General features: G+C 36.8%; 1 protein-coding gene across 1 annotated transcript in view; it reads right to left on the reverse strand.

Moving 5' to 3' along the window:
- Positions 1 to 581: 581 nt before the first annotated feature.
- The window catches only part of LOC149775851 (voltage-gated hydrogen channel 1-like), a 28446-nt gene continuing 5777 nt past the window's right edge, over positions 582 to 23250 (reverse strand). Inside the window, exons 2-3 of the mRNA XM_089943073.1 lie at positions 18179 to 18683; positions 582 to 9381 (exon numbers count right to left, since the gene is read on the reverse strand). Coding sequence (XP_089799199.1) covers positions 9074 to 9381; positions 18179 to 18677 — 807 coding nt within the window. The 5' untranslated portion in view covers positions 18678 to 18683 and the 3' untranslated portion in view covers positions 582 to 9073. The remainder of the gene's footprint in view (positions 9382 to 18178; positions 18684 to 23250) is intronic.

Here is a 23250-nt window from a genome sequence, read left to right on the forward strand (position 1 = left end):
TAATCACCTATGATCTCAAATAGGCTCTGGAACCATAACCAGAGCTACTCAGAGATCACTTCTTGTCAACTCACACCAAATGTCTCACACCAAATGTCCTTGATCCTAAAGGCTTTAAATCATAACTAGACCTATTGTCAATGGTACTATGGTACTTTAACCTCAGTAAAACATTGCATCAACATAATATTATCATTTTGGTCATCTGTATTTTTGCCCAATCAAACAGAGGTTCACAGGTCCACACCATCAAATAGCTAACAGAAGGCAAGTATTTATTATTCAATTGACATAGATAAGTACACTGATAGTTCATTTTCCTATATCAAGAAGTAAATTGCAAATATTCAGACCTCTGGAGTTTAGGAAACTCTTGTTTTTCCTGGATTACAAAATTCATTTTTAGAAACCAAGTTAAAGCATTTCATATAATTCATAAACTGATCACTATAACTTCATTACACCACCATATCATGAATACTGAGTCATCAGAGTAACACAATAAAATGATAGTTTCCTCATTACCAAAAACCTCCACTGTTTGATTAGAAGCTTGTTATAATCAAGGTTAAAAATTGACAAATGGTTCACCAAATTTTATTAAATGTTAGAAATAATAAAGAACTTTCACAAAACAATACAAAAAGCAGATCACTGAATAAATGAACATAATGTTTACATACGGATACTAAAGTATATATGACAGACTTTATGTCACAGCTAATATCTTTGCACACTAAATTAAATTACAAATGACAGACTGTACAATGCCACAGCTTACATCATTTCATTCTAAATTACATATATTGACTTTATAACATTGCAGTTTACATGTCTTCATACTAAATTACATATATTGACTTTATAACATTGCAGTTTACATGTCTGCATACCAAATTACATATACTGACTTTATAACATTGCAGTTGACATATCTGCTTACTAAATTACATATACTGACTTAATAACATTGCAGTTTACATGTCTGCATACTAAATTACATATTACAGACTTTATAACATCACAGTTTACATCTTTGCATACTAAATTGCATAAGACAGACTTCATAACATCACAGTGTACATATTTGCATTCTAAATTACTTGCACATCAGTTCAATTCACATCCAGAAATTTAAATAGTTTTGAACACATCCATACTGTATTTCAAACAACAAATTACCATCAATTCAATATTCAGACTGATTATCAGTCATTATAAGAGAATGCAAACCAAAAGATGACATTTTATATTCACTGAAACAAAGCAACAAAGTTTTCACAGAATGTATCTGTGTTATTTCAAATAGTCTGTCAAGAATGAATGTAAATGCTGCTAATTATTTTGTACCTTCACATTATCTATATATAACCAATTAAGTTCTACAAAAGAAAATCAAATTTTTTCATTTAACACAGGTTCAAGTTAATATATCTGTAAACATTATAATTAAATTCAATCAATAAAATGACAGTAGTGTTAAGTAGTACTGAAATCCATTACATACAGTAGTGTTAAGTACAATGAAATCCATTACATACAGTTGTGTTAAGCACACTGAAATCCATTACAAACAGTAGTGTTAAGTACAATGAAATCCATTACATAAGCAGTGTTAAATACACTAAAATCCATTACATACAGTAGTGTTAAGTACACTGAAATCCATTACATACAGCAGTGTTAACTACACTGAAATCTATTACATACACTAGTGTTAAGTACAATGAAATCCATTACATACAGCAGTGTTAAGTACACTGAAATCTATTACATACAGTAGTGTTAAGTACACTGAAATCCATTACATACAGTAGTGTTAAGTAGTACACTGAAATCCATTACATAAAGTAGAGTTAAGTACACTGAAATCCATTACATACAGTAGTGTTAAGTACACTGAAATTCATTACATACAGTAGTGTTAAGTACAATGAAATCCATAACATACAGTAGTGTTAAGTACAATGAAATCCATTACATACAGTAGTGCTAAGTACAATGAAATCCATTACATATAGTAGTGTTAAGTACACTAAAATCCATTACATACAGCAGTGTCAAATCCAATGAAATCCACTGCATACAGCAGCATTAGTACACTGAAATTAAATCTAATATGTACTGCAGTGTTCGTACACTGAAATTCATTATGCACAGCAGCATTAGTACACTGCAATGATTTACATGCAGCAGAGTTAATACACTGCAATCCATTGTGTACAACAGCATTAGTACACTGAAATCCTTCATATACAACAGAGTAGGTACACTGCAATCCTTTAATACAGCAGTGTTAGTACACTGCAATCCATTACACACAGCTGCAGTAGTATACTGCAATTTACTACACACAGCATTGTTAGTACACTGCAATCCAGTTTGTACAGCGGTGTTAGTATACTGCAATCTTTAACATACAACAGCATTAGCACACTGCAATCCATCATGTACAGCAGCCTTAGTACACTGCAATCCAGTTTGTACAGCAGCGTTAGTATACTGCGATCCTTTACATACACTAACATTAGCATACTGTAATCTATTATGTACAACAGCATTAGTACACTGCAATCCATTACATACAGCAGCATTAGTACACTAAATTCCATTATGTACAGCAGCATTAGTGCACTGAAACCTATTAAGTACAGCTGCATTAGTACATTGAAAATCATTATGTACAGCAGCATTAGTATACTGCAATCTTTCACATACAGTAGCACTAGTATACCGTAATCCATTATGTACAGCAACGTTAGTACACTGCAATCCATTCCATACATTAGCATTAGTGCACTGAAACCCTTTATGTACATCAGCATTTGTACCCTGCAATTATTTATGAACAGCAGTATTAGTACACTGCAATCCTTTATGTACAGCTGTATTAGTACACTGTAATCCTTTGTGTACAGCAGTGTTAGTACAATGAATTCCATTATGTACAACTTTATTAGTACACTGCAATCCTTTATGTACAGCTTTATTAGTACACTGTACAGCTGTATTAGTACACTGTAATCATTTGTGTAACACAGTGTTAGTACTAAATTCCATTGTAATATACAGTAGTTTCAGACTTTAATAATCAGTAATATGAATGAGGAAATTTCAAGTACAAAATTGTTTTGTCAGCAATCAAAGTACACAAGACTCAACCTTCCCACATCACACGACTTACATCATGTTTAATATTGACCAATCATATAAAACAGACCACAATTGCCGAGTTTAGTTAATCTACTATTGGCAATATCATTGTCAATTTGGCTTGCATGTAATGGATAATACATATAGGTAAATATATATATATTTATGCCAGATTAAACTTTGATCAGAAAATGTATTGCTTCCCCTTCTATGAGATACCACTAAATGTGACATTAAGCATACTCATTTTATTGATCACTACATACCTTCAATACAATGAAACCCACTTTTCTCGACCTCAAGAACCTGTTTATGTTGAGCATTTCTGTCTGGTCCTGAAAAAATCTTTTGTCATGCTAATTATTCCCCCCTTATCTCTACCCCTGATAAGTTGATAACCCCATTATGTTGGCAATAAGTTTCAGTCCAAAGTAACATGTGGACCTGCTTATTTTGACCAAATGATTCATACATATGCTCAGCACCTGAAACACATTCCACAAACAATTTCATTTTTTTAAAACATTATGCCATTTCACTGTAGCTTCATCATCCACATGTACATAATTAGAAAATTCTTCCAGAGCAATGTCAATGGAGTCCGAGATCTCATTCTCATCAGCCACTGATTCAAGACAAATCTGACTGAGGCTATCAAATCTGATTTAGTGTTGCATTTTCCATTGTTATAGCTGATTTGAACAAATTTATTTTAAGTTTTGTTTTCTGCAGGTTAATCATAATTATATGCATTACTATGGTCTAGAATTTGTGTGTGTTTTCATTATGCTTAATTAATAATATAAAAAAACCTTGGTGACATGTTTTCATTTCCCTATGAGTAGCCTCTTTCCATTGGCAGCATCATTAAGAAATTTACATTTGTTATTTCTCGCACTGTGGCAGCCCATAATCAAGCCCAATGTAATAAAGACATCTAGCACATAAACAACAGCCTCATGCTGCCAGACAATGCATGTCATGGTTATTTGTTTGTTTCTATGTGCTGGTCAACAATGGATTATACAGTACATAAATTATTTATTCTGTCTCCGAAAAGTACTAAATCGGATTTTTTTTAAATAAAAAGATTTTAGTAATAAATATAATTATTTAGAGTACACGTGTGCACCTCAATAACCAATTGGATGAAATCACAACACTTGTTATGAAAGTAAAACTGTACACAAATAAAGCAATTATTAATCTTAAAACTGTTTGTCGGCAGTGTCCAGGAAACCTAAGAGTAAAAGAAAGGAATAAATGTCAATGACACCTGTAAAATTACACTATCAGTTTTTATGAACTCTGACATCTCAGGATCCGGTTATGTTGAAGATTTTTTGACAATCTCCGACATAATCAAGATAACAGGGTTTGACTGTAATGCTTTTGATATGCAATAAACTATGTAGAAAATATGTTTCATCTAAATTTTGAGGAAAATACAATTCCTATAGCGAATGTGAAAAATTGTGGTTTCATTGCACTGCATGACCATGCCTAACATTTTAAATAACAATTTTTCAACATGTGCACTTACATCTTGGCCAAGCATTTGTTTTGCAAACCTGAGCATCATGGTAAGAATCAGTGTCGGATACAAGCTAATTTAACCACAGACTGGTGCAAAAAAAAGAATAGCCAGTCCATCTTCCTAGCCCGACTTTTAGCTACCCAGAGAAAATTTGATCTATAAATTTCATCAAATTACAAGAATTAATAAAAAACAAAGTAAAGATAAATAACTGAATTGTTTCTGATGATGACAAACAAATCTAATCAGCTGGGTGTGATGAGAAGGGAAATAACTTGCATATAATCTGTGTATATAGATGCTATCCATATCAGTTTAAAATATTTTCTGTATCTATGGGAACTTGAATACACATTCTTCTTATGATTTCCAATGTCAACTTGTGGGATTTTTGGGATGCTTTGAAATTTGATAGATTTAATCCTGTCTCTACGTGAATGTAGTGCCATGCATGAGAGGCTAGTCAGCATACAGAAATAGGATTCACGCAAAGACAAAGAAAATGATGTTGACTGTTCAGCTGCATTTTGATGATGTGAATGCATTTGATCCAGATTAGAGTAATTCACTGCAAAAGCTCATTTTTCAGGGAACTCAATTTCATTTACACCTGTAATTTGGATGCTATAGCATTATCTTTAGAGGAAGGGCATTGTTATAATACTGTCATTAATGGCAAATCATTGGATGATGATCCTCATTCTTGCTGCAACTATGATTCAGACTGGTCATCAGTGGTAACATAAAATCAGGTTCTGATGCCCAAACTCTAGATGAGGTAATTCTGATGCCCAGCCATTAGATGAGGTAACAATGATGCCCAGCCTCTAGATGAGGTAATTTTGATGCCCAGCCTCTAAATAAGGTAATTCTGATGCCCAGCCTCTAGATAATGTAATTCTGATGCTCAGCCTCAAGATGAGGTAATTATGATGCCCAGCCTCTAGATAAGGTAAGTCTGATGCCCAGCCTCTAAATAAGGTAATTCTGAAGCCCAGCCTCTAGATAAGGTAATTCTAATGCCCAGCATCAAGATGAGGTAATTTTAATGTCCAGCCTCTAGATAAGGTAATTATGATGCCCAGCCTCTAGATGAGGTAATTTTGATGCCCAGCCTCTAGATAAGGTAATTCTAATGCCCAGTCTCAAGATGAGGTAATCATGATGTCCAGCCTCTAGATAAGGTAATTTTGATGCCCAGCCTCTAGATAAAGTAATTCTAATGCCCAGCCTCAAGATGAGGTAATTATGATGTCCAGCCTCTAGATAAGGTAATTCTGATGTCCAGTCTCTAGATAAAGTAATTATGATGTCCAGTCTCTAGATAAGGTAATTATGATGTCCAGTCTCTAGATGAGGTAATTCTAATGCCCAGCCTTATATGAGGTAATTATGATGTCCAGCCTCTAGATGAGGTCATTATGATGTCCAGCCTCTAGATAAGGTCATTATGATGTCCAGCCTCTAGATAATTCTGATGCCCAGCCTCTAGATAAGGTAATTTTGATGCCCAGCCTCTAGATGAAGCAATTATGCCCAGCCTCAAGATGACGTATGTATTGATCTCAATCAGCTGTACAGCTAGCAGCATTATCCTGATAAATAAACAGTGACCATTTTATGCTGAATTGAATAAAATATAAAAGATCTGATACATAAATGTCTTATTTTGTGGGTTTTTTTGTTTTATTTTTCCATGTTGTTTTTATTATATAGGTATGTGTGTGTGTCTGTGTGTGTGATTTGGATCTTTAATGTAGCTTTAACAATTTTTCAGTTATATCGCTACGATGTCTGCACTGTGGCAGTTTATAGCGATGTCTAGCACTGGGGCATCATGCCACAGACATGTAGCATGATGTCCCCACCCAGTCACATTATCCTGACACCAGGGCGACCAATCCTAACACTAACCTTTTAATGCTGAGCGCCAAGCGAGGCAGCTGCTAGTACCATTTTTGTAAGTCTTTGGTATGACTTGGCCAGGGATCAAACCCATGACCTCCTGCATCTGAGGCAGACACTCTAACCACTAGGCCACTGGAGCGGTTTATTATATAAGTAACTATATCACGGGCTGATGTTCATGCCTACCTACATTTACCAATGTCAGTCATTGACTTCATTTTGCCTTCTTGTATCCTGATATTTAGAACCAATTGGTTATGGACAGAACCAGCAACATTTTGAGGTTACTGATCATGAAGGCTTGCTGGAGATTTTTGTTGTTGCAAGTTTCACACACTGCCATCAAAGGCTACCTTTTGTCAGTAAGTGTACATACCCTTGGTCAACTTAGCATTTGTTCTGATCATTGTTCTTGCAAAGCATAGTTGTTACTTTGATTTTAAAGATCTGACAATTCTGTCAAGGAGTACAAAGGTATCACGATTTAAGAAACACAAGGAAACACCTGGCATTATACTTACTGTATATATTTATTGTAAACAGACCTGAAATGAAACAAACAATAAAAATATATACCAAGCAGTGCATGCACAACAAAAAGCAATCCCCACTAATTCAAAATAAATAAGTTAATTAGTAAATGACATTAACTGCCCTAAAAAAATGGGCCTACAGGATAGTGGTGCATTATAATGTGGACTCTGTAAAGAAGACAAATTAATCTTGGTACATATATGTTGGTTAAAGATCCTGAGATATCTGTCTGCTAATGTTTACCCGCATTAAGCAATACATGTATGCAGGATGCACTGAAGAAAAACACAATATTTAATAGCTATAATATTGATGGCTAAGTAATAATTAGGTTAGCAATTATCAGCTTTTTAAGAGAAAACATCTTTTTAAAATAAGCAACAAGGAATGTTCTCTTCATTGATGAATACAGCATATCTTGTAAAGTTATTAAAATCAAGCTCTTGTTGGAGATATTTACAGTGATGTGATCACAGGCAGCATAATCTACAGCATTTGAAGCAAGGTGTAAAAATAAGGGGGCGCTCTACAGATACAATGTACTTCTGTGACAGTAACAGGTGAAAAGTGAATTTGTTTGCATTTCAAAATGAACAAAGATAGTTCGCAAACTTCTAAGTTACTTTCACGCCCTATGGCTGAAATTTCTTTTGATACTGTACATGATCTAAGCATACAGAGAAACAAAATGGCTGGTCCAATGAGCTCCAGAAATCATCCTGAATTAGGCTAAAGTACATTATCTTTAACAGTTATTAAAATAGGGGAAATGAATTTCCAAGCCTAGGCAATACCACCTTCTGAAAGTGCAATGAATAAATTACAAACCATATAAAAAGCAAAAAGAAGTTACAGGCTCTTTCTTTTTATAATTTATTTTTGAAGTCCAGGAAGTGAAAATGATGAAGCAGAGCTTGCAGTTTTCTTTATAGGTGCACATCTGAAGGTCAAATGTAATGCACTATAACCCAAAGTACACCAATTAATCATACACCAAAGTAAAGGGAATTTCAAAAGGTTCTATTAACAGTTTGGGCTTTCCTTGTCAGCCGGTAGCTGGGTGATTTACCTGGCTACTTTTACTATACACCCAAAAAAAAAAAAAACATGTATCTCCAATGGGGGTGGTTCCTCATACCCAATGCCTACTTTGGCAATTCACCCTCCAACTTTAAAATTAATGGTAGACCCTGAACAATATCTAAAAGATATAAGGTCTTTTCTATATTGCCAGGATAACCAGTGATAAAAACCTGGAAAATTCTTTTCCTTAACAAATGTAACCCAAAGCTAAATGCAAAACTGTAGAGCACCACCTAATGGCAACATCTAAAGAATTGGATGTAAGACACCCCTCACCTTGGGAAGAAAACTCCCAGCTGGGAGGATCACATGTAGGCTTTGTTCCAGCACTGGCTTTAACCAATGCTGGGCCTGATTTGGCTCATTTTGGTGGGGCCACCTGGATTTACATGCAGGGCCCCCTGTGAGCACGACATTTGGAAATAAACTTTTTAACAAGTTTCATACGATATTGAACTTACGATTTTCTTTCATCACTTTAAAATTACTTAATCTCTATCTCTCTCTCTCTCTCTATATATATATAATCTTAAAAATTACTAATGTGCGGGGTCCCGTGAGCCTAAGGATGGCCCTGCTTTGTTCCATCCCCAACAGTACCCCCCCTTTTGATTTGTTCCAAAAGTAATACCATCAATAATGTACGTATGCTTCAGTGATCCAGTCCTCGAAAGATTGTACAAAAATCTCAAACAAATGTAAATGATTAAAAAAAAAATGAACACATATATTGTGTTCATATTTAGCTGCATTGTTTTGGAAACAATTGTTTATAAAATTGCACTAATGAGAGACTATGCATGTTGTATGCATGATCAAATTCTAACCAAATTTAGGAATCAAATTCAAACACGTAATTCAAACTGCTGCTGCAGAAGGGACTTCCTGTTTCTTCTCATTTATCTCCAGTTCATTTACTACTGTCTCTTCAGGTAACTGGTTCACCTCAGCCACCACATCAATATTGCTAACAGACCTAGAAAGTTCTGAAGGAACTATGTCAGTAATGCGATGCTCACACAAAAGGGAACGCAAAGCCTTGATCTCTTTTTGTTGAGCCAAATAGTACCCTCTGTACTTTGTTAGTTCCTGCTCACATTCTTTTCGTCGTTTACGTTCCTTGTTAAGTTTATCATCTGCCTCTTTCTTGACAGACATAACGATTCCTGAAAATAAATTTACAAAATACTATATTGTTCTGATCAAAATGGACCTAACACTTGAGTATAATCTAGACTGTCATGTCAAATACTGTTTAAACATATCAGGGGTTTATACAGTTATTATAAATAACTTCCCTAAACATGTGACAGGACCAACTCAGACTCTTGGGATCAAAAATATAACTGTTTAACTGAGGTGACCTACATAGAGAGGTTTGATTATATCCATACCACATTTATGGAGAGGATATATAGGGTAGTTTGACTGTCAATGTTTCTCCAGCAAATTTTATGGAGTTATGGTTCAAGGTTTGTCCTACATTTTCTAGGCCAGAACTTTCACAGGGCTTCATGGACCAAAGCCAAATTTAGCAGAAGACTTTGCCTTAAGAAGACCCAAGTTAGGTTTGCTTTTCATTGCTTTCTGGCCATATCTTAGGGAGAGGTGGGTTTTGTTTAATTTTTAACCTACCCTTGCACTGTCCACTCTATAACATTTGATATGAGGTTTTACGGAGTTGTGGCCTAGAGCTAACCATTCAGCTGCATTATATTTTGGCAGGGGTATCCATGTGATATGGACACAGTTCTGCTTAGTATTAAATTGGCACTGTAAGGTACAGAACATGTGGTCAGTCTCCATAAGAACCTAAGTTATAGCAGACATTTTGGGACATATCACTGTACATGGTTTCATAAAATTCCTATACAACTTCATTTGTTCTATCTCTTATAGACAAAGGTCCACAAACAAACCATACTTTTTAAATATGTTCTTCAATCAATATTCCATGATTTTAATGGCTGAAAATCAGGTAAATACTACAACCATAAAAAAAAGCATTGATAAATTTTACAATCTGCTTGCTCCCATGCTCAGTAGGTAGTATTAAGCACTGGCCTGACTAAAAAGATGGCTGCATATGTATGTAGATATGGATAAAAAATAGTTTACAGTATTCATATTTATGAAGAAAGTGGAAAAATATAACATTGTCAGTGTATCAATTAATGCTGGTCTATCAGTATCGATTTTATTTTTAATCCCAAAATAAGAGACCAAAAAATTATTTGGCGATAATTATTAAGCATCAACTTTCAGTTCCAAATCGAGATGGTTCTACACATCTCACTTCTGATTTCTTTCAGCCTAAAACTTACCCAATTTTTGACACTGTTGCAAACCAGGTTTGAAAATGAGGCTATGTTATCACTGTACCCATGGCTGTCTGCCTGCGATACAACAATCTTAATTTTCATGAATAAGCATAAACTTGCATCATACATCATTATACTGCACATTTTTTGCAAGGTGACCCATTATAGCCTTTAATGCTAACTGAGTGAGCCAATCAGACATTTTTTACCTCCAAAAGTCACTTCCATTCATATATGAACTTACTTCAGAGGCTCATTGATGACATATTTCTTTATATACATAATCAGGAGAATTGAAGACATTCTATTGCAAGCAGCCATGAGTTATAAAAGGGTGTGATGTTTGTCAGATTTAAGTTTCTATAATCTTATGGGCATTAAACAATATTGACATATATAGTAAATCCCATTTATCGATCACCCCTCTAAATTGTTTTTTTAAAATAATTTCTTATCAAACAGGACAACCAGTAATTGTACAGGTTACATGCTTCTCCATGGGATGTTGAGATCCCTGCTCTTAGAATAGGAGTCCCAATAAAGATAGTTCTTTGTATTAATTCAGAACTATGTGAATGTATTATTGTGACACAAGCATAAAATGTCATCTGACTCCTTATGTTCATTCATTGTTACATATCTGGTTCTATTATAAAATAATGAATATCTAAGGAACCTGAGAACAGTGATAAATTGAGAACAGTGATAAATATAATTATTTGTGGTGTTACAACTATAACAATTTTTAATGACTTTACCTTGACATTCTTTCATTCTGTGTGCTGCTAGAAGGAATCAAGGAGATTTAATTTTGTTTTCTATTTAAATTCAATGTTAGAACTATAACAATTCTCAATTTCAATATTATTTCATTTAATTAGCTTAATTCTATTTTAAATTAATAATTTTACCAAGCCACTGGAAGAAGAAACAAACAGCATTCACTTTCTTTGTTGCATTCTTAAGCAATACCACATATTATATGCGTTTTATCTTAAACAAACTTCACAACTGCAGGTTTTGGATCAAAATCATTAAGTTCAGAGTCTTCCACTTACACTTTCATCAATTTCATCATTACAGTTTCTTGTTTTAATACTTGTGGCCCTTTGTATTGATACAATTATGTGAAGAGAAACCTCAATAACAAGCCCAACATATCAAAGGGAAAATCAGCAACACTTCAACTTCAACAACAAAGCTTAGAAATGAGCCAACTGCCTCCTGCACACTGCCAAACATGGAAATGAGTCTACATAACTCCTGCATGGAAATGAGTCTAAGTACCTCCTGCACACTGCCAAACATGGAAATGAGTCTATGTAACTCCTGCACACTGCCAAACATGGAAATGAGTCTAAGTGCCTCCTGCACCCTGCCAAACATGGAAATGAGTCTAAGTGCCTCCTGCATGCTGCCAAACATGGAAATGAGCCTAAGTGCCTCCTGCATGCTGCCAAACATGGAAATGAGGCTAAGTGCTTCCTGCATGCTGCCAAACATGGAAATGAGTCTAAGTGCCTCCTGCACCCTGCCAAACATGGAAATGAGTCTAAGTGCCTCCTGCATGCTGCCAAACATGGAAATTAGCCTAAGTGCCTCCTGCATGCTGCCAAACATGGAAATGAGCTTAAGTGCCTCCTGCACAATGCCAAACATGGAAATGAGTCTATGTAACTCCTGCATGGAAATCAGTCTATGTAACTCCTGCATGGAATGAGCCTAAGTGCCTCCTGCACCCTGCCAAACATGGAAATGAGTCTAAGTGCCTCCTGCATGCTGCCAAACATGGAAATGAGCCAAAGTGCCTCCTGCACACTGCCAAACATGGAAATGAGCCTAAGTGCCTCCTGCACACTGCCAAACACGGAAATGAGTCTAAGTGCCTCCTGCAACTGCCAAACATGGAAATGAGCCTAAGTGCCTCCTGCACACTGCCAAACATGGAAATGAGCCTAAGTGCCTCCTGCACACTGCCAAACATGGAAATGTGTCTAAGTGCCTCCTGCACACTGCCAAACATGGAAATGAGCCTAAGTACCTTCTGCACGCTGCCAAACATGGAAATGAGCCTAGGTGTCTCCTGCAACTTCCAAACATGGAAATGAGCCTAAGTGCCTCCTGCACACTGCCAAACATGGAAATGAGTCAAAGTGCCTCCTGCGCACTGCCAAACATGGAAAGGAGTCTAAGTGCCTCCTGCACCCAGCCAAACATGGAAATGAGTCTATGTAACTCCTGCATGGAAATGAGCCTAAGTGCCTCCTGCACCTTGCCAAACATGGAAATGAGTCTAAGTGCCTCCTGCATACTGCCAAACATGGAAATTAGCCTAAGTGCCTCCTGCATGCTGCCAAACATGGAAATGAGCCTAAGTGCCTCCTGCACACTGCCAAACATGGAAATGAGTCTATGTAACTCCTGCATGGAAATGAGTCTATGTAACTCCTGCATGGAAATGAGCCTAAGTGCCTCCTGCACCCTGCCAAACATGGAAATGAGTCTAAGTGCCTCCTGCATGCTGCCAAACATGGAAATGAGCCAAAGTGCCTCCTGCACACTGCCAAACATGGAAATGTGTCTAAGTGCCTCCTGCACACTGCCAAACATGGAAATGAGCCTAAGTGCCTTCTGCACGCTGCCAAACATGGAAATGAGCCTAGGTGTCTCCTGCAACTGCCAAACATGGAAATGAGCCTAAGTGCCTCCTGCACACTGCCAAACATGGAAATGAGTGAAAGTGCCTCCTGTGCACTGCCAAACATGGAAAGGAGTCTAAGTGCCTCCTGCACCCTGCCAAACATGGAAATGAGTCTATGTAACACCTGCATGGAAATGAGTTTATGTAACTCCTGCATGGAAATGAGCCTAAGTGCCTCCTGCACCCTGCCAAACATGGAAATGAGTCTAAGTGCCTCCTGCATACTGCCAAACATGGAAATGAGCCTAAGTGCCTCCTGCACACTGCCAAACATGGAAATGAGTCTATGTAACTCCTGCATGGAAATGAGTCTATGTAACTCCTGCATGGAAATGAGCCTAAGTGCCTCCTGCACCCTGCCAAACATGGAAATGAGTCTAAGTGCCTCCTGCATGCTGCCAAACATGGAAATGAGCCAAAGTGCCTCCTGCACACTGCCAAACATGGAAATGAGCCTAAGTGCCTCCTGCACACTGCCAAACATGGAAATGAGTCTAAGTGCCTCCTGCAACTGCCAAACATGGAAATGAGCCTAAGTGCCTCCTGCACACTGCCAAACATGGAAATGAGCCTAAGTGCCTCCTGCACACTGCCAAACATGGAAATGTGTCTAAGTGCCTCCTGCACACTGCCAAACATGGAAATGAGCCTAAGTGCCTTCTGCATGCTGCCAAACATGGAAATGAGCCTAGGTGTCTCCTGCAACTGCCAAACATGGAAATGAGCCTAAGTGCCTCCTGCACACTGCCAAACATGGAAATGAGTCTAAGTGCCTCCTGCGCACTGCCAAACATGGAAAGGAGTCTAAGTGCCTCCTGCACCCTGCCAAACATGGAAATGAGTCTATGTAACACCTGCATGGAAATGAGTCTATGTAACTCCTGCATGGAAATGAGCCTAAGTGCCTCCTGCACCCTGCCAAACATGGAAATGAGTCTAAGTGCCTCCTGCATGCTGCCAAACATGGAAATGAGTCTAAGTGCCTCCTGCACACTGCCAAACATGGAAATGAGTCTAAGTGCCTCCTGCAACTGCCAAACATGGAAATAAGCCTAAGTGCCTCCTGCACATTGCCAAACATGGAAATGAGTGTAAGTGCCTCCTGCACCCTGCCAAACATGGAAATGGGCCTAAGTGCCTCCTGCACACTGCCAAACATTTAAATGTGTCTAAGTGCCTCCTGCACACTGCCAAACATGGAAATGAGCCTAAGTGCCTTCTGCACACTGCCAAACATGGAAATGAGCCTAGGTGTCTCCTGCAACTGCCAAACATGGAATGAGCCTAAGTGCCTCCTGTACCCTGCCAAACATGGAAATGAGTGTAAGTGCCTCCTGCACACTGCCAAACATGGAAATGAGTCTAAGTGCTTCCTGCACACTGCTAAACATGGAAACGAGTGTAAGTGCCTCCTGCACCATGCCAAACATGGAAATGAGTGCAAGTGCCTCCTGCACCCTGCCAAACATGGAAATGAGCCTAAGTGCCTCCTGCACCCTGCCAAACATGGAAATAAGCCTAAGTGCCTCCTGCACCCTGCCAAACATGGAAATGAGCCTAAGTGCCTCCTGCACACTGCCAAACATGGAAATGAGTCTAAGTGCCTCCTGCACACTGCCAAACATGGAAATGAGTCTAAGTGCCTCCTGCACACTGCCAAACATGGAAAGGAGTGTAAGTGCCTCCTGCACCATGCCAAACATGGAAATGAGTGTAAGTGCCTCCTGCACCCTGCCAAACATGGAAAGGAGTCTAAGTGCCTCCTGCACATTGCCAAACATGGAAATGAGTGTAAGTGCCTCCTGCACCCTGCCAAACATGGAAATGAGCCTAAGTGCCTCCTGCACACTGCCAAACATGGAAATGAATCTAAGTGCCTCCTGCACACTGCCAAACATGGAAATGAGTCTAAGTGCCTCCTGCACACTGCCAAACATGGAAATGAGTCTAAGTGCCTCCTGCACACTGCCAAACATGGAAAGGAGTGTAAGTGCCTCCTGCACCATGCCAAACATGGAAATGAGTGTAAGTGCCTCCTGCACCCTGCCAAACATGGAAAGGAGTCTAAGTGCCTCCTGCACATTGCCAAACATGGAAATGAGTGTAAGTGCCTCCTGCACCCTGCCAAACATGGAAATGAGCCTAAGTGCCTCCTGCACACTGCCAAACATGGAAATGAATCTAAGTGCCTCCTGCACACTGCCAAACATGGAAATGTGTCTAAGTGCCTCCTGCACCCTGCCAAACATGGAAATGAGCCTAAGTGCCTTCTGCATGCTGCTAAACATGGAAAAGAGGCTAAGTGCCTTCTGCACGCTGCCAAACATGGAAATGAGCCTAGGTGTCTCCAGCAACTGCCAAACATGGAAATAAGCCTAAGTGCCTCCTGCATGCTGCCAAACATGGAAATGAGTCTAAGTGCCTCCTGCACACTGCCAAACATGGAAATGAGTCTTATATGCAGCCACACACTTGGCATCTCCCAAAAAACTTTCAGAGTCACCAATGGAAAAGTATGTAACCACTTGTACATGAAAGTATATCATGCATGACACACAAAACAAGCTCATTTTATAATGATTTATGATTATCATGAGGGGAGTTCTTGTTTCTCTAACAAATTAAAAAAGTTCCAACATCCTTGCACTATATGTTTCTAAATATGGCACACATTTCAATGCAAGTGTTCCATTGCATCAAGTATGAAGTATCAAAGTGTGCAGAGTAATGATAATACACTTCAGACGTCAAAACATATTTGCATGTAATTAGTTTTTTGATCTTAATGGTATGGCATGGACAATCAATAAACAGGTCTTGGAATCTTCTTATCTACCAATTACATGTACTTGTGCAACCTCACCTGATCACTTTATAATCACCTGGACTCTGATTGATAACCCACATATCACAAGATTGATTTTGCATCATTAAAAGAGAAGCTTGGATGTTGCAACCTTAATATTAAACATAATCATATATTGTATGTGGATTACAGCATCCTGTTATTGTGTCAAATATGGGTTTTAAGTTAGAAATTCATCATGGTCAGAAATTTGTTCTTATTATAATCATAATTCATTAGGGACGAGTTCCAATGCATTTTGTAGACAATTCTAAACCAATGAAAAAAAAATTACAAAATAATCACAAGTGTTATGCTACCTTATGGAATTCATTAGGGATGAGTTCCATTGTATTTTACAGAAAATTCAATTAAAAAAAATACCAGGAAAGAAAATCAAAATCAATTATCAATGTCTTCATATACAAGAATTGCATACTGATGTCTCATGGAAAATTTAAATTTATTAATTTACTTATCCAAAAATTATAAAATTTATTATGGAGTTCAGTTCAAATCTTCTGTTTAGCAGATGCAATAAATTAAAATGATCATTTCATGAAGAAATAAAAACTTTGTCTATAGAAATGAGAATTTACAGATCCAACAGTTCTGCATATATAGTTATTTGCAAAAGCTGCTGGTCTACTATGAGAAATACTGTCTTGGTTACTCATCAACCAAACCATGAGAAATACTGCTTTGGTTATTCATCAATCAAACCATGAGAAATACTGCCTTGGTTACTCGTCAACCAAACCATGAGAAATACTGCCTTGGTTACTCGTCAACCAAACCATGAGAAATACTGCCTTGGTTACTCGTCAACCAAACCATGAGAAATACTGCCTTGGTTACTCGTCAACCAAACCATGAGAAATACTGCCTTGGTTACTCGTCAATCAAACCATGAGAAATACTGCCTTGGTTACTCGTCAACCAAACCATGAGAAATACTGCCTTGGTTACTCGTCAATCAAACCATGAGAAATACTGCCTTGGTTACTCGTCAACCAAACCATGAGAAATACTGCCTTGGTTACTCGTCAACCAAACCATGAGAAATACTGCCTTGGTTACTCGTCAACCAAACCATGAGAAATACTGCCTTGGTTACTCGTCAACCAAACCATGAGAAATACTGCCTTGGTTACTCATCAACCAAACCATGAGAAATACTGCCTTGTTTACTCATCAACCAAACCATGAGAAATACTGCCTTGGTTACTCGTCAACCAAACCATCACAAATATTGCCTTGGTTGGATATAACAATTGCTTAAGAGTCCCAAAAGAAGAATATGTCAGACACAACACTGGAAAGTATATATCTATATGAACTTTACAGAATCAAGGATATGTAAGTTTCAAACTAATTTTTAAAAATATGTAAAAAAGTTGACAGAATGCATGAAGATAATATTTGCAAGACTCACCTATGTCTACTCTTAAATGCCCCTATATTTAGAACATCTCTCCTGTTTTAAATGGAAGGGAGGGGTGTGTCCCTCACTAAACTCTTGGTTCTAAAATAAAACTGTCAATGGCCAACTCAAAATGTGTTCACAGAATATGAATACCCTGTGATCCTGCCTTTTGAACACACTCAGTGAAGTCTCAAACTTGCGTACTTTTCATGCACAAGTATTGCACTTACCACATGGCATCACACACCAAGCTCAAACATGTGCAACCAAAAGTGTACAAGAAACTGACATCAGTGCAAAAATGAACAAGTGTGATGGATGGAATGGTAGACTGGAAAACATACCATAATTATTCTAACAGAAGCTCCCCCCTTCCAATAAATACCTCCTCATCGTTTTCCACAAAAAAAGAAGAAATTCCTACATTATCAAGGAATTTAAAACCATATATATCCAAATAATTAAACAGTACATGAGTAATCCAGCAACTGTTAAAAAAAAAATCAAAGCAATTTACAAACGTTTTAAATCAAACAGTGATGTAGGGTATTCAAGCCAACCTGGAAATTGCACCACCCAGGGTATCTATTATAATAACTATGGTAAGTAACACCTTCTGTATACATGGCAATGGATGAAAATATGAATATAAAGTCGACAGAATACTTGCCGTTAAGAATGCGTATCACTCTCCATAATCTCAGCACTATCAAAAGTCCTACACCGTTTTCTGGGCCTTTGGCATTTATGAAAACTAAATCCAAGACAAAAGATACGATGATAATAATGGCATCAAATATCTCTACTTTGTGACGGAAGAACTCCAGTCTAATGGCATACACTCGTGCAATAAGTTCAAGAATGAAGAGACCGAGTATTCCTATGCTGCCATAATGCAGTATGTGGGGCACTTCACTGTGTTCAGATGTCTTTATTATTTCCAAGTCAAAGAGGAGTCCTGCTACTACAAGTAAACAATCAATAATCACAATGCAAATAACGATAATCTGGAATTTGTGGTTATGGAGAATGAAATTCAGTCTCTCCCTAAATGAGGTGAACTCTTGTTTAGGTTTAGTTTCATCACAGTCTGAGTTGACTGAACTTGTCAAGTCTTTATTTTCATCAACTTTCTCCGAGTCATCATGCAGTTTGCGTAATTCTTCCATCTGAATCTGAAATTTAGAGGCAAAATTAGAATTTGTTTCAAATCTTCAATTTATTTATCAAAATGCAGATAAAATGATAACCCAATTTTCAGTCATTTTATCATCTGAATATGTTTCTATTCATATTTTAATTCTTTATAGTTTTCTAACAATACACCTTTTCCAAATTTTTACTGAACTGAAAAACTGTTAACTACAGCAATCTTAAGAAGAAAAAATAAATATTTTCCTGTTTATACATGTACTTTGCTTTTTCGTTTTTCTTAAACAGGAACTACCCGCTATAATCGATGATTCACCAGAATCTGAGATTTTATATTGTGCTTCATTAAACTGAATACCATCACTGCAGGCCATAGGCTAAGTGTATGTACAGGTAAAACCCATTATAACCTTATTTGTTATAACATGATTCTGCTTATAATGTGATTGCAAAATGGCTCCCATATTTAAGTTTAAGGTGACCTCTCCTTATAACATCCTAAATACATGCTCTCGGAAAAGCCGATTATTCATATTCCTAGCAGATTATATGATTGAGAGGTTAGTTAAAACTGATGACATTGAAATTTCAATGAACATTTTCTAAAGGGAAGTTTTTCAAACAAAATTTTTAAGTGGTCCCGCTTCTATCGCAATGTTATTCTTTGGACCCTGAGCATTATATTATAACAGGTTTTACCTCTATCAACAATTCTTATTTGCTAACTTTAACCAAAATAAAGTGGGGATCTTCAGTTTGCATAAAAACACATAAAATGTCTACACAGCCTTTCTCCTGCACCTTTATGAAAACTTTTGCCATCTCTTATTAGATAAAAAGATTTTAATTGAGGTAAGTATGAAGCGATGCATCCTATTATACACCATGCAAATCAAGAGAATTAAATCAAGCCATATGATGTCACTGAAGATAGTTTGTAATTTTACAACTACACTTGTATTGTTAACAAGAGGCCCAAGTGGTTCATGTCACTTTACCTGACTAGCATCTGCTTGATAGCCAAATGCATCAGGCCACGAAATATGGTCCTGTAGGATGCTTTCTGAAGAAATTTCTTTGTGTTCTGTCGATTGCTTATGTTAAGACAACTGTTTTAAGGTTTTTCTGTATTTTGCATCCTCATGCACATTTGATGGCATATCTCCATCATCTGTCCAAAACTAAAAAGCATTTTGGTATACATGTAATTCTGCTGTGCAATTTTCTCATGTTTGAGTGACAATGTATCCCTAGATGCTTTGCATAATACCAGTTTTGTAATGCACAGTTATTTAAGCTCTGTAAAAGTTTAATTTAAACAGAATTTAGCAATAGATACCCAGATTCAAACTTTATCAATGAATGGTAGGGGTCAAAATAGTTCCAATCTCAAAAGAAGATATATTTTTTGCTACATCAAACCAAAGAATGCAGTCATTATACGTTTACAGAGATGCATACTAAAGTCAAGATAGAAAAATACCAGGTGGTTTAATCGGGTTATAACTGTATATTAGCCATAGTGCTGGTGTTGCTCTCCTGTTTAGAAATAATTTCCAATTTTTTATTTACAGAAATAGCTGTAATTGCCGGGAAAGATAGACTCATGTTTATCAGTTAATGACAGCAATTTACGCTAATGAGTTTACATGGTCATAATGATGATAATGCTGATATATTTAAAATTTTGAAAGTGGATATTAAAATTTGGACAATACCTATTATTATGAGTCAAGACTGGAATCATGTACATGACATGGAGCTCGACTCTTATAATATTTAGCATGATAACTACTCCATGGCCCAAGAATCAGTCCAGGACATCAAGGATCCACTTGACTTACTGAATCTTAATTTAGTTATCATAGATCATTTTAAATCATCCACAAAGATCTCTGTTAAGTTTTATGAAGTAAAACAAGAAACACAAACTAATAATTTCAAACTGTACTTTGCTCTTATCTCAAATATATCAGTGAAGTGGAAAAAGAAAATTTTAAGATTTTTTTAATTTGCTGAAAGTGGAAGTTGTCTTCATGTACTTTTTGATAAAACCTCATTCCTTAGGATAGCAAAATGGTAAATATGAAACATGGTCCAGCCACCAAGAGTGTGCAATTAGTGTCAATGAATGGACCAACTCTATTTGGGTACACATTGTTCAAATGAGACAAAGTTGATCGCAGATTTAATTTTTAAAAAATTCATAGACATATTGAAACAAATCTGTTTTTTAAAAAGATTACTTTAAATGACAATGAAAAATGTTTTCAATGACTGTTCAATAACTGAACAATTTTGGAAATTATTTGTGGAATTAATACAAACTTATGATCTCTGTATTTTAAACCTACACAAAAAGATGTCTTTATAGAAATTAACAACACTGATGATCTTATTAACATCTATAATTCTGCTTTAAAAATATCATGTTTAAATCACATTGTGGATTGAAAATCCTAAATCTCACAAACTGTAAAAATTGTTTGATTATATATAACACTGGGAAAATATGTTGCCAAAATGAATAACATAACTGATGTGTTTAAGAAAAGGTTGACCCTACTACCCTACTACCAACATTTGGTGCATTATTTTTGAGGGCTGCCATTTTACATTTTCATGACTTTCATAGGTGGCGATGGAGTAGAAAACATGATTATTTTTATAAAAAACAGTCAATTTAAAATAAAACATGAAATCCGGACAACTTATGTTCAATAGAAAAAAACATCTGACAACATATCAGAATCATTTGTCCAGAAACTAAACATCCATACCAGAACACTTTGGGCAAATCTTGGGTGCAGTTTTTTAAAAAGTTTTCTATATTTAGTAACAGTGGCAAAAAACAGGGGGCAGATCAGCATCATTTGTACAAATACTGTCATGTCAAATATAGTCAAATAATTCAGAGCATTTCTTAAGAAATGGTCATTTAAAAATTATTCTATTTTTAGTAATGGTGGCCATATTGCATGATGTTAATAAATTTGGTCCTAGAACCAAATGTTTTTCAGAAGCATATTACAGCAACTGTTGACATAATAATAATAATAATAATAATGAGGACTTTGTATAGCGCCTAATCTTTAGAAGCTCTAAGCGCTTCACAACATTAGACAACACCTATAAGATAAAAAACAAATAATAACATTATTACAAAAACAAACACCATGAAATTAGAAAAACATTAAAAATAAAAAACATGCTGAGAATATTTCAGGTAGGAAACATTATTAGGTCTTTAAGTTTGTTCTTGCAGTCAAAATAAGTAAGTTCTGAGAGCCCTCTTGAATGTGATCACTGTGTCTTTGTGTCCAAGTTCAGTGGGCAATTCATTCCATGTTGCTGGGCCCTGGTATGCAAAAGAACGCTGTCCATATGACTTTGTTTTCATAGTGGGAATAATGAGTATACGATTGTCAGAAGAGGAGTGTAAGTATCTTGCTGGTGTGTACACATGGGTGAGGTAGGATAGGCATGTTGGAATAGAGTCCGTCAGTGAAACGTAGCACAGAGAACAAATTTTGTGTTTGATTCTGGATCGAATGGATAGCCAGTGTAGGATACAGAGCAGCGGGAAGGTGTGCTCTGATCGTGGTACTCTAAGTATGATCCGAGCAGCTGTGTTTTGAACTTTTTGAAGTTTCTGGAGTAGATATTGAGATGAACCAGACAGAATTGAGTTACAATAGTCCAGTCTTGAAAGTACTAATGAACACACAAGTGTTTTAGTGGCATCAACTGAAAGATATTTGCGAATTGAGCTGATGCGTCTCAGCTCAAGATATGCAGCCTTGCATATGTTCATGACATGTTGGTGCTATGTGAGAGTACTGTCCAGAATAACACCTAGGTTTCGTACTGATTGTGTGAATTTAATGTCGGCATTGCTGATATTTATTGTTTGAGGTAAAGGATGTGAATGAGAAAGTCTTTCTGTTGTGATCAGAATGGCCTCAGTTTTGTCATCATTCTGCAGCTTGTTACATGTCATCCATGATTTCACATCAGAAATGCACCTCTCTAGACCTTGGATAGTAGCATCAACTTCAGTTGGGTTTCTAGATTTGTATATTTGGGTGTCATCAGCGTACAACTGGTGAGACACTGGATGATGATCTATGAAACCTGAGAGCGACTGAGTGTACAGAATGAAGAGAACTGGTCCAAGAACAGACCCCTGTGGAACACCACAACATAGATCAACTGGGCTGGAGTGTATGCCATTTGCAGATACAATTTGTTTCCTGTTGACCAAGTAGGACTTGAACCACAGTAAGGCTGTATCATGAATGCCAAATACATGCTGGAGACGGTGAAGTAATATATCATGGCCTATTGTGTCAAATGCTGCAGACAAAACAAGGAGGGTGAGGGATGTAATCTTTCGCTATCCAACGCAGAGAGAATGTCATTAACTACTTTTAGAAGAGTAGTTTCAGTACTGTGGCAAGGGCAATATGCAGATTGTACATTGCTAAAAAGACTGTTTGAATTTAGATGAGATACAAGCTGGGATAGAACAACCTTTTCTAAGATTTTTTATATGAATGGGAGATTAGAAACTGGGCAGTAGTTCTTTAA

This window comes from Sinohyriopsis cumingii, chromosome 19 (genome assembly GCF_028554795.1).
Source record: "Sinohyriopsis cumingii isolate HCF-2022 chromosome 19, ASM2855479v2, whole genome shotgun sequence".
NCBI classification, from domain to species: Eukaryota; Metazoa; Mollusca; class Bivalvia; order Unionida; family Unionidae; genus Sinohyriopsis; species Sinohyriopsis cumingii.